We start from the raw sequence: 14,030 nt of genomic DNA, 5'->3' as shown, positions 1-14,030 counted from the left end.
GACCCTAATTAATCGATTTGGGTAAAAATACCTAAACAGACGTATCGAGACAAAACAGCACTTGCGTGCCGCAGCTTTCACGCATTAGCTTTCGTGCTTTTGAAATCTCTTTTTATTGCAGGGTCAAAGCGAACAAACCTCTCGTCTTATCAACCAAGGGGACGTACTGACTGAAATAACCATCCTTAGATAGCTGAGGAACTTATGGTTGAGGACTATATTTACCGATAGATGACATGTGGGATCTCTCTGTATGTCCTTTTGTATGCAGGATCAGTCGAAGCTTCCTTCACTCTGTCCGGAGAATGTGATACTTGACGGCGGATTTGTCATGAAAGGTCTAGCGCTAGCTCTAGGCATAGGAATCGGTCATAGAAAAGTTAACTATGTTTTTTACGCGAGGAAGCTTTCTTGCCTCTTCGAATGCACGAGCCTTCTTAAAAAGGGGGTTTTGATTCCCTATATAGATCCCTTACTCCTTTAAAAAGGGATGCCCAATATTACATAAAGGGGTACCTTGGTTGAACAGAACGCACTTCCCGCTTCTGCAAGGGCGGACTGGGACGAAACCACTGTCTGTGGATAGCCGAGCAACAGGATTTTGCCGCGTTAAGAAGAAGAACTGGTAGTTTATGGGTCTCCTTACTGATTGGTAACAAGAAATATTTTCAATTTTTAATACCTTTGAGGATGGCTTTGCCCTTGCCTTTCCTATCTATCCTTGATACATAAAGCTAGCTACTTTCCAAACCAGGACAGACATGTGGTTGGACTGAATACGCTGACCTAGATCATTTGTCATGAAACCAAGGGCGTTTACGCGACAGACGGGAGAGGGACGAGTCCCCTCACTTGCTTCATATTGAGTAGTGGTATTTCGCCTCGAGAAAGAGGGTCAACTGCACTTGTTCCCGGGTCTTTGGACTGAGGGCTGATATTTAAATTTATTCATAGACAGTGGTATAATCAAAAGCCAAGGACGATGCTCCTTGTAGGTCCCACCTTTAGAGAGATTACAAATCCAGATTTTTCTTAAAAGAAACGTTCGTGAAGGAAGTTTGTGGGTTTGACGGATAATGTATTGAGCAAGTATTGACTGGTCTTGAAGGACACCTCGCCTATTCCTATAATGCTTCCTTGCTTCTCCCAGGAGATCAACGATCTCTTAGGTAGGGTTTTTCCTCTAGTTTAAGTGCGCTTGCCTCCTTGAGGACGTATTGGCATGAAATATCACTTGCATGCACTAGCTCTCGGAACTCACTTGTTTAAGATAGGTATTTCCCACTGATGTGTCCAGGTATGGGGGCAGATGCTTCTTAAGCAGCCAAATGAACTTAATTTCGTGGGTTAAAGGTGGGACAAACTAGCTAGAATCCTAGTCGTGGAACAAGCGCAACTTATCCTCCCGCGTTTGGTCGAGAACGGGTATCGTGAAACCGAGGATGTTTACGCGGCATAAAGAGAGGAACGAGCCCCTCTGTGAGGGCTGTGGAATACTCTACTAATAAGGGATTTCTCCCTACCGAACTAGACTCCTTTAACTGAGGCTGATATTTCAATTTATCTTTTGGCAGCGGTATCACCAGAAGCTGCGAAAGCTGCCCTTCGCCGGTGAGGACCCTACAATGGTACCAACTCAAGCTTTTCCTAAACGAAAAGTAATACTGAGAACGGTTGTGCTTTTGATGATAAGTACTTTCTTGAGCAAGTCCCAAACAGTATCCGAGGACACTTCGACCTGGAACATGTGCTTTAGTAGAAGCTGTGCTCCCTCGAACAAGTCGTGTTTGGAAGGGCATGCCCCTCACAAGCAGTTGTTGAGCAGAAAGTCGTGGAATGAGACACGTTTGGCAATGACGTATCATAGTGAGACGAATTCCTCGCTTTAGTCATAAGATTAGCTATAGTAAAAGGATGTGCGGGCTATCTTGCAATGGTGTGACGACCGTCACAAGGATGTATTCTCGGACTTCCTTTAGTAGGATAGGAAACCGGGCGTAGGAACGGAGTTTAGTACATCCGTGGGTAGACTCTCAGGACTGAGAACTGTCGATGGTTAGATCCTATAGGTAGATAGTGCGCGAGAGGAAGCAGTCATCCGCTTGCCTGGGAAAAGGGGCACTTCCCTTCCCTTTCCTTCTTTTTAGGGGAGATGCCCTACCTTACATAGGTAGGAGGTTTGTTCCCATTTGATTTCCCATGAAAATCTTTTACATATAAAGAATATTTCCACTCTACAAATTTAGATTCTTGAATCTAATTGTCCGAGGAAGCAGTTGCTTCTGAAAGTTCACATGTTTATGTTTCAATTGAACTTGCTTGATTGAGGGGCGAAGCTCTTTTTTCGATTGACGAAAGCCTTGTCCAATTTCGATGTGGAATAAGTGCTTCCTTTTCTTGTTGATCCCCAAACCCTTTATTATATAGAGATAGGCGGTACCCGTGTACCCACGATCAGACAAAGCTGCCAGGATCAGCTTCATGCTCAACCAACCCTTCTGATATGTGTCTGGAACAGCTGATTCCAGATATCCTTGTTCTAGAAATAGGGCAGACTCTCGAGGATAGAGCATCAGGCAAGACTATCCCAATCCATCGATGAAAGCCTTTAACGTCTTTCCAAATGCTGTTGTTGGAGTCCGAGGGTCTTTATATTGATTAAAGGAAGCAGTTGCTTCGCCTCCTTCTTTAGAAGTGCCCACGAAGGAAGTACCTATACTGACTAATCCTGACGACTAAAGGAAGGTGAGTGCCCGCTTAGGTAGACAGGGAAAGATAACCATCCCTATCTATAGAGATAGGTGGTAGCCTTCTATCCACAAACAGCAGTTGGAAATGCTGATTCTTTGACTTCATGTTCATCATGAATAGGAGCCTCAACTTCTCTGTCTTTGAATGCTTCTTCCAGATACACTTCCAGAGATAAAACTTAGTTGGGTAGTTCTCATTCTCATGAGGGACCCACCCAAATAGATGCCTTCTTTGAAGGTAGGTTGTTGGCCTACTGTTACGAGTACTGGCCGGAGGAGATAGGTCCAGTCCAGTTGGTTACCGATGGTCGAGACCATTTATCTTGTTTGGTCGACAAGGATTTATTAGCCTTTCTCGCTTACCGGGGAACCATACCCTATACATAGAGGTATGCTGATTCCTTCATTCATTTACTTGAAATTAGAGACAAAGATTCCAACTATCTTTGCTGTGTCCACGGGCCACAAAGAAGAACGACAAGAAAAGGCAGTCACCAAGGAAGTTTCAAAAGAAAAAGAAGCAGATGCAATCGAGGATGGGAAAGACGTCAATGAACAAGCTGCTTTCGCCGATGATGGAGAGAAAGCCTTTGAAAAAAGTCAAAGAACTCGGTGTTTTTGGTGGTCAATGCGATTGGAGCAAACTTTTTCACTTTTAGCGTAAGATACAAAGTCTTATTTTGGGATACATTTTCGGTGACAGGTCCAAAACCTTGCTTCCAAGTGAAAGACACCGAAATTTATGGGTTTATTAAAAAATTTCACACGAAACGAGATTTTAAGCCCTCAAATCTGTGACATAGCTATCATGCGTTGAGGTCCCCTTAACGCGGATTCCCCAATACCTTACTTTATAGAGGAGTATAATTGATATATGAAATAGAAGTCATCCCCAGGGAGAACCAACCCTATAACCTAGCTTAAAAGTCAATAAACTCTTCCCTTAACTAATTGCGAGCATTGAGCTAGAGTTGTTTCTTTTCTTTCTGCACCCGGGGGCGGGGTACAGTTGCTCCAGTCGAAGTGCCAGATTAAAGGGAACGAGCCAAGAAAACGAAACAATAAAAGAGAACAACAACCAATAGCAACCACTTATGCACTAACTTACCTCTCTCGTTCAAACAAAAAAAATAAAAGGATCACTCCACGCTAGATTAATTAATTAGGTAAGATTTTTTAAGTAAAATTTGACTTTGATTTTGCATATATTTTTACTCATAATGGCAAATTCATGACTCACTCAAAAAACGAGATTATTAAACGGATATTGATCCAGATTCTCTTTCTTATTCTTCATGTTTTTCATTCATCCAAACAGAATCGAACCAGATCAAAACATTTTCGCCAATGTTGAGTTGGGGTGATTTAACCATTCAGCCATGGATGCAAAAAGACTCGGTGAGTGAACTAGGTTTTAGTATTCCTTCTCGAACTTCTATTTCTTCCGTTAAAGGAGATTCGAGAAAAGATGGAATAGGAAGACGTGTTTCCAGAACAAAGAAGATACGGGTTGAGAAGAGGAAGTTAGCAAAGTTATACGAGATTGGAATGAGCATAGGAACACGTATTGATGCACCAAATCGGCTAATGCTCCCAGGTTGATGCGATGTATTCCACCAGTTGACTGGAAACATTATTATTGGTATATCGATCGGTGCAGCACGGATTGAAATAGGAGCCGGTTCGACAGAAATCTTTTGAAAACACAGTGCGCCCAAGTAAATAAGGAATAAGATGAATACAGAAGTTAAACGAGCATCCCACACCCAAAAGGTGCCCCACATAGGTCTTCCCAGAAATCTCTCAGTTACTAAAGTTAACAGCGTAGAAAAAGCACCCATTTCTGTACCTGTTCCGGAAGAGCGAAGAAAAAGAGGATGTATTGTTAATAGGAACAAGAAAGTGTTTATAGCCGTAACGATATAAAGAAGAATACTCATCCGAGCCACAGGAACATGTACATAGAGAATACGAGAATTTCCGCCTTATTGAAAATATAGTGGTGCTACCCAAAGACTTAAATGAATAGACATCGCTGTTAAGAACAACCAAGATCCAAAGAGAATTTGAGCTTAGCTTTTGGTCTTTGACATAAAAAAAAAGGGTTGTAATAAAGAAAGGGAAAGGGGACTAGGGACCCTTTAGACTTATAAGTCTAAGGATACGTCCCGCTAGAAGGAGTATGAATAGTTAGATGCCAAAGATAAAAGAGTGAATTTTAAAAGAAAGCAAATTATTTAGGAAAATTTACATTTAAATTATGTTAGAAGGTGCAGCAGCTACCTCTCTGAGATGTGCCCTTTTTCTTGGAGAAAGAAATGGGATTATATTCTTTCATTTTATTTAATAAGCACCAGCCATGATATCTTTGAAACCTGGGACTAGCATCCTTGTTCATTATGAAAACTTGCTATTGTATATGCTTCTGATTCAACCTCTGAGGAAGACTTTCGGGCATGAGACGTTCGTTCCCTCGTAAAAGTATGAAATAAAGTGAAGTGTTAGCTTAGTGATGGAAGCACACGTGCTACAATTTCAACAGGAGAGGAGTTTTGCTTGGCTTTAAGCGCGAAAAGATTTAATAAGAATAGGATTTATCCGAGAAAAAGTAGTAACAGTTACATCAAATTACAAACTACACGAAAGTATCCCCCTTTTTATGGGAATTTACCTATCATTGGGCAAAGAACTAAAACAAAACTCACTTCATATATCCCTTTTCTACTCAATCCAGAAACAAGATTGGACGTTATTCTCGTTCGTATCCATTTTTGTGAAACTCTTCCTCAAGCAAGGAAGCCAACAAGTCATCAAAAAGTTTGCGTGAATAATTTTTTAGTAAACATTACTCATTTTTAAGTTTCCCACGGTGATATAATATCTTTGAAATTAAATTACGCTCGAACCCGCTCTGAATAATTTAAATAAGGATATTTTTGGGGTATAATGAATGTTCGGTCCTCCGCTCAACAAGCACTGGATTAGCTTCCGGCGGAATCTGCTTGGAAGGCCCTTGCCCTTGCGCATTCTGTGGTTTAAGTAGACTCATTAATTCATATTCCATTGCAGGAGAGGAATGAAATATTAGACCTTAAGGGAGAACGAACAAGCTTGGATACGTCCTGACCTCTTCCAGGTGGCACAGCCCCTTGCTTTTGTTGTTCACACAACCTTCTCTTACTGATCGCACCTTGGCCAACACAGGCGCTTCTTTGATCGCAACATACCCTCCGCTTGCTCGTTGGCACAAACATCAAAAACAAGGGAAAAAACACTCGAAAAGAGGTCTTAATGGTAGGACTTTCTGGAAACCTTCCTCGAAAGATCCTTACCCTAGAAAGGCCCCTGATTTCACCCATACAACGAGAGAATGAGAATTTTAAGCGGTTGGAGAGACAAAGAAGTTTGGAAAGAGAAGCGGTTGGAACAACCTGCGGGTTTAATCCCTTAAATGTTAGCTTTTATGCCGCGTTAAGAAGAGGAATGAAAGGCTCGAAATAAGGCAGAGGAGAACTCGAACTCCTTTCACAGCAAGCGGCTTTTTCGGACCAAGACCCGCCCGCAGTTGAAAAAAGAAAAGCATATTCGTGGAAACGTGGAACTCTTTCACCCAATTAGTCTTCTTTTAAACCAATTTTACAGAAAAAAGCATAAAATTGAATTAATTAAATTTCCCACGAAATTTTTTAATAAACCCGTGAATTTCGGTGCCTTTCACTTGGAGGAGAGATTTCGAACCTGTCATCATTTTTCGGTGCAAAAAGAGAACTTCGTATCTTACGTTAATAGTTAAAAAATGTGCTATTTTTGCATTTTGTTGAAAAATCACGGGGTTTGAAGAAAAATTTCATTTGAAAAATCCGTTTCACTAAGAAAATCAGGTTATGTCCGAAAATTACGGGGTTTTGTCAAAATGGACATCTGATTTGGTCGTTTCACAAGTAAAAATTGGATTGCAACAAAAAAGACGGAGCGAGTGAAGAGCGAGCCAGTTGTTTAAGAAAAAATAAACATTTTCAAAACGGGCTTTATGAGTGGAAATGCCTTTCACCAGCAAAATCCTCGAGAAAATGAAAAAGTCGCTTTCGATTTTTAAATTTATTAGGGAAAATAGGTTTTGTAAGAAAATCCTCGGGAAAACGCAACTTTTCACATTCGTTATTAAAAATTAAATTTTAAAAGTTCGTTTCACTAAGAAAATCACTGGTGCAACCAAAATCATAAGTAAAACGCAAATTGCATGTTTGACAAGCCCGTTTTACTAGTAAAGTCATTCTTGCAAGAAAATCCTCGAGAAAATGAAATCTTTAGCCTTGGTTTTGCCCCCTATGAGTGGAAATTTGATCGCAAGCAAAAGGCTTTATGCAAAGCTGTACCCACTTTTACATAACTCCCGGAACACAAGACAAAGAAGGAGGCACTTGAAGACAAAGGCGAAGCCGGTCGTGGTCATATAGTCCAAACAAACCTTAGTTGAATTCTGTGCGATAAGCAGAGAAGTTGTATGTGCAATAACAAAGTGATTTTTCTAGATCATATAGTCATCCAAACAGTCAGTCATCTCAGTCATCTCGATCAGGGACCCTACCGTCTGCCCGAGAAGCGATCGATCTAACCTATCCTTAGTCCCGGGAACGCGAGAAAAGGACCCGTTCCCGTCATTCTTCTCCCTAGTGATGTTAATTAATGTGGAATAAAAATACAAGTTTACTCATGAACGCAGACTCGAGCTCCTTGCGCAGCTAGCAGCTTTTTCGGACCAAGACCAGCAAGCGGCTTTTTCGGACCAATATGTAACCTACACTCGTTCCAACACCTCTCGCTTCATTCTTTCACTCGCTTCCTTATGGTTAGGGCTCAACTTCTAAGTAAAATGGTTAGATGCCCTACTGAAAAGAAAGGGCTAGACTGATGCCATGCGTTAGGAATGAAGATGCTCAACCAACGGGAGAGGCACAATTCGTATTTTGTTAGGTGCCCCACTGTAATTATAGGCCTTAAGTCGTTATCTGCCCCGCTTACGCCAGGAACGGGTTGCATTTTATCAGATGCCCCGCTAAGGATTCAACCCCCGCTACGCGCCTTACTTGCTCATGTGCTCGTCATTCTCTCATCGAAATCTAATTCAACCGTTCGAACCTTCGATCGGCTTTTGCCCACTCCAATAACTTAGGAGCCGTAATGGTTGTACTAGAGAAGCATCAAATCCCAAATTGAGAAAGAAGAATACTTAGAGCAAGGGAAGGCTTGGAGCGAACAGGCGAGCATAATCCTAGAGCGCGTTAGCCTGTGTAAGAGGGAAGGTTTTGTTGGTTACCATTGGTCGATACCCTCTCTTTGTATCTTGACTGAGGGGCGAAGCTCGTTTTCGTCTTTCAAAAGAAACCGGGATCATTCCATTTTGTCAGGCTTCCCGCTCAAGATTTGACATGAAATCGGGGCAGAAAGTGGGAATGGTTCGTCTTTTCTTAGGTACCCCACTCATGGTTCAACACGAAAACAAGATCTCAAGTGGTGGTTCAAGCAAGAGGAATGTCTCTATCACGGTAGGTGCCCCGCTGAAAAATAGGACGTGAAATAGAAACTGAAAGCTTTGTTAGGCTTCTTCAACCCCGTCTTCGACCCTCTCTTATTCAGATAAGGACATAAGAGCCCTAACTGGAATAAAGACGATTGCCCGTCCTTTCGTGCAGGTAGCCACCGAAGCCCGCCTTCTCTTTGTGCGGGATGGCCATACAAAACTAATCAAGTCGCGAAAGATCACGATAAGTGGTTCTCTTTCTTCACAACCGAGGTTAGATTCCACTGTACCCAGGAGCCTGTACTCGGCCTATCTTATCTCGGACCTTCTTCCTCTTCGAGCTATAAATAGCCTCGGCTTATGCATGAATAAGCCCAATATAATTGCCTTTACTTAGTCCGCGAGGTATTTTTTTCCCTCGAAACAGCATTGAGGAAGGCTCATTCTAGACCCTGAGGCCCTGAAGAGCAAGTAGGTCGTTTTCGGCGTAATAAAGCCAGCAATGCTACTGAAGGCGGCGCTATAAATGCTCCTAAATATAGTAAGTAATTGTAACACCCCGGTTTATGAAGGAGCCTTTAGCAAGACATTCCCTAATAAACCGGACTGTTACCATCTCGGTTTCCCGAGGTAGTGAATAATAAATTAAACTCCAAGGCAATTTATATAATTATACATCTGAAATGAAACAAGTCTCAAACTGAAAATAAAGTCTGATAACTAAACAGAAATAAAAGTGGGCTAGCTCTAAGTCAGGCAATCCAAGCTCTCTTCCCATCCAGCTCCTATCAGTCTCTGAGGTACCTGTCAACCTGCTCCCCATTAAAAGGTTCATCACAGGTGTTCACGAATACACAGGGTCAACCACGAGGTTGAGTAGGGTAATACAATGCAACAACAAAATATGATATGCATGCTCCTCCGTCACCTCCATCTCCATCTCATCTCATATCTCATAACTCATATCTCATAACTCATATCTCATAACTCATATCTCATAACTCATATCTCATAACCCGGACAACCCAGCCATACCGATCCCCGGTAGACTATATATATCGACCGTAGCCGATCTGCCAGCTCGCAGCTGAGGACACCAGGGCAAGTCCTGCAGAACCCGCCTGGGCCTTATCACAACATCATCATCACCACACCACATCACCACAACATCCTCCATCTCCAATGCATATGAATGCCCAACAGTAAACAATGCAATACAATATGTATATCAATGAATGAAATCATGCCAGCTACCAAATGTTGTGATAACACACTCAACACGAACAGTTCAGTCAACCATATCATAGTGTAATCCACAACCACGAATCAAGTCACGTTCACAATTTGGTCATATGAAACACAAACAAGTCAACACAATTCAACAACACGATAAGAAGTCAAGTGTATTTCCCTACCTTTTCGCAATCCAAGCACACACAAGCAACCAATTACGATCCTTCACATATTCATCACCTACATATCATAATTATGTATAATTACCACCTACTCAATCAAATAATCATGCACACCACCTAGACTCATCATAACTTAATAGGAATATCAACTTAAAGAACAAACACGACTTTTCCTGATTTTCCAGCACATGACAGACTCGGAATAAAATACATAACTAATTCCAGAAAAATCAAATTGATACAAGGCCAATTGGATTGAAACCCCATGAGTCTTAGCTACAAATTATATCTAACGTGTTTTTCTCAAATTCCAAACTTATCAAGGGTTTTCAGACTGATTTCCAAAAACTGACAGAAACCGTCGCATAAAAAGTATTGATTCATAAAACGAGTTTAAAACATTATTTTTCAGAAATTCCAAATCCTATTATCATCTAGACTATACAAAGATGATGTATGAAGAAGCCTCATAACTGAATCGACATAAATATTAGGGTTTCAAATCATTTTCCACAACCAAATCAGATTCGCGGACTTTTCAGCGACATGTTCATAAATAAATCACCTAGGACAAACCATAAAGAATTTGACTACGAGCTTTTATATGCATAAACTAGACATCAAATAAATATGACTCTCTTTTCAAACTTTTTGAAGACGAACACTTTAAAACAGTATAAACAATGGAATGAAATCGACTTACAAACAGGGAAATCGAATTAGGTTGGAATCGATGAGAAATCTTCAATCAAATGAAAGGCTCTTTGTGTGAATCTGAAAATGCGTGCCGTCGAAGTGAGGGAGGCAGGTGAGATGAGGGTTGTGTAGTGTTAGGGTAAAAATTAGGTTAAAGACATGATGTTGGGTGTTGGGTTAATTGGATTAAACATTTGGGTAAACTCAAATGGGTCGAGGGTAAATGGGTTAGCTCACATCTCGAATTCCATATAAACCCGTCTCAATTAACTTACGAAACAACTCGATCTTACGATACCACGCGAGTCAAGTAAAATAACTTGACGTACTCGATCTTACGATACCACGCGAGTCAAGTAAAACAACTTGACGTAATTATCGACTAAACAATTAACCCGACTTAAGTAGTATTATAAAATACGGAGTATTACAGTCTTCCCCCCTTAAAATGAACTTCGTCTCGAAGTTCGCCACCCCATAACGATAACCAAACATCCCCAAGAATAAGACAACACAAGTAGTACATAAACATAAGCTCTAAAACGCGAAGTGTTATATTCTACCCCCTTAAGAAACTTTGTCCCCAAAGTTGGACATACTGACAAAGTATGTGGCACTTAAAGAACCACAACATTGACCGAGTAATAACAAATTAAAACAATGAGACTCCATGCATGGTCAATTCTCGATCGACCAATCATAACATACCACTTAGCCAGATCGTAAACCACCACGATTTTACAATCCTATCCTCCTTAAAACATGGTTACGTCCCCGTAACCCCATTATGAAATTCCACATCCAAAGTTCAAGAAGATTATTGAAACAATAGACACAAATCATCGATAAGCTAATTACTCTATCTTGACAACTAACATCCGACTTTTCCAAAGAACAAAACACACTTGTCAATTTCATGCTACGCATTACACAAAATCAAGGTAACAATTACTTGGATGCTTTGATACCAAATTAACACATTTACATCAATGTAGACAATCACTAACTCATAGTTCATACTTGACGGATTAAAATATTTCATATCAGTAATCACATCATAGAAGTAAAATCCATATTTCTGCAAATCAGGTTTAGAGAAAGACACTAGGCAAAATTCAAGCAATGTAATAGCGTTTGTATAATTGAGACTACTTTACACAAAACCCACCGAAACGATTAAGATTATATTATCATATAACAAGGTTCATACTCATATCATAAGCCTACCGTTCATGTTACGAATTCATATCGAGTATTACATGGTTACATCACATAATTCATGTTTGATTAACTTTTATATGAAACTCACATAACTTACAATCTCAACAATCAAACATCATGCAACAACTTTCAAAATTCATAATTAAGTAAATCGAAATAATGACAATCACGAAAATTCACAATTACCTTGTACAAATTGATATCATAAAACGATGACAAATAATGACACATACACATACAACCCCGAACAATAATAAAGTATTAGGGACGTTAATACCGTGTTACCTCGACAAAGAAAATAAAACTCAACCACGTCCTCGCATATGACGAAAATAGCTCACTAACTAATGGTCTTCATAATCAAAGTTGGTGTTGGGATAGAGTAGGCACGAGGGCAAAGGGCATGTATGTAATTAAGCAAATTTGATGATCAATTATAGACCATGAACGATCGAGAGTAAAAATAACAAAACAATTTAAGAAACTTCTCACATTTGTAAACATATCACAAAAAATAGATCTACCACTACTATCCATCACAATCACAGGATCTTATTGACATGTCCATACAACCATTTACTCACTCATTGGTTTAGGTCACGAATTAGGCCGATGAATTTAAACAATCAACAACATACTCAAAATTCATATTTTAAATTATCAAAATTGTTTGCACGATATCAATTCTGAAAACATATTTCCCAATAAAAGTAGCAACATATGATCCATGACAACCACAACATTACTTCATTAGCAACCATATCGTTCAATTATGTCCAAAGAACTTAGTATAACTCATTTTCAATAAAACAAAAGATCTCGCATAAACAACTTAAACATACACATTTGCCATCATATACTTTGTAGAACCTTATCTATGATAAATTACTAGCAACTTCAACAACTTTTCCGATTTGCACGATTTGAACAATTAGGCAACTTGTAGGCTCAATTAAATGTAACTATAACGACTATCATTTAAACCAATGCATATCATGTGAATCATCAAAGGGTTATCCCATTATAATTCGACGGTTCGAGAATATATTTCAAATATCGTAACTATATCGTAACTATATCAACTATATTTCAAATATCGTGACAATTGCAACAATCACCTTAGCATTTCATGACAATACAACTATGAACATATCCAATAAGGAACAACAATACTATTTTATTATCATATCATAAGTTTAGGTTCAATCAAAATAAATTAATGCAATGAAAGTAATAAGTATAACTATAGGCACACAGACTCACATAAAAGACATGAGAACTCAGATGACATCCTACATGTGTGAACATTTAGACATACTCATTACTACCATCCATTTGTAAACATTTAAACATAATTATTATAATTATTCGTGCGAGTATATTAGAACAATTAAATTAAAACGCCATCAACTTTACCAAGATATGACAATATAGTTTTATATTTACATATATCCGACTACTACGCAAATATGATGAACACACCAGAGATATTACAACATGCCAAACATATATAAAATATGCAAACAACTGGACTCGTATAAAATATTTCACCCTCGATTAAGAATCAAATTAAGCTATTCAATTTCACTCATACTATCATGCCAACAATGTTATCAACTAAATTTTAATTTTATCACTTGTTAAGATACATAACTACTGTACATGCGTGCTACTATCATGATATAAAACATTATAAGGTCACATTAATAAGGCTCACGAAATAACCAAACAATTATATGAAAACTTAACATAGAACGCACATTTTACAAGTCATGATTCACATTGTAACTTTCAAAAATCACGAATAAATAACCGTTCAACGAAAACTTGAGTTATATTACTTTTTATAACATACAGAGAGTTAATAACTCGTGAGAAAAAGAATGAGGTCCAAAGCTCAAGAATTCAATTTTTAAAGGATCTTGCAACTCAGTTGGTCCAAGCAAGTATGTGGCAGCAATTGGTCCGAAACTTGGGTCAGTTTGCAAAACTTACCATTTAATATAGAAACATCACGAATTTTCGTGGCTTATCAATTTGAAAGCATATGCGAATCTTCGAATCGAAGGAGTTGGAATTATGCAAAAATTATTAATACAATTTAAATGAGGATTTTTACAAAATCGTTGGTCAAAACATCACTGCACAGAAACTTCCTGACCACAGCCCACTAAAATATTTATTACTCCTAATCCGTATATCCTATAAGCATGAAACCAACGCCAAATGAACACTAACTCACGAGGCTATCTCTCATAAAATTTTCATCCATAGGCAATAAACAGAAAAGAAATGGCAGTAAGGTCATTTAAAGAGTAAAATCAGACAAAACGAGTTTCAGCACTAGGTCATTCTTTACTATGTTACAAGCTCTTATGAACATACTATGTATACTAACCCATCCCAACTTAAATCTCACAATTTGTA

The 14,030-nt window shown here is 39.1% G+C and overlaps 1 protein-coding gene across 1 annotated transcript in view; it reads left to right on the top strand.

The window, feature by feature from the left end:
• Nucleotides 1-14,030, top strand: part of LOC141630381 (small ribosomal subunit protein uS4m) — a 66,981-nt gene that overhangs the window by 32,103 nt on the left and 20,848 nt on the right. The window contains 1 exon segment of the mRNA XM_074443212.1: nt 5,329-5,691. Coding sequence (XP_074299313.1) covers nt 5,329-5,691 — 363 coding nt within the window.

Source organism: Silene latifolia, chromosome Y (genome assembly GCF_048544455.1).
Source record: "Silene latifolia isolate original U9 population chromosome Y, ASM4854445v1, whole genome shotgun sequence".
Taxonomy (NCBI): Eukaryota; Viridiplantae; Streptophyta; class Magnoliopsida; order Caryophyllales; family Caryophyllaceae; genus Silene; species Silene latifolia.
The sequence above is the reverse complement of the archived record's forward strand: the minus strand, read 5'-3'. Positions and strand labels throughout refer to the sequence as shown.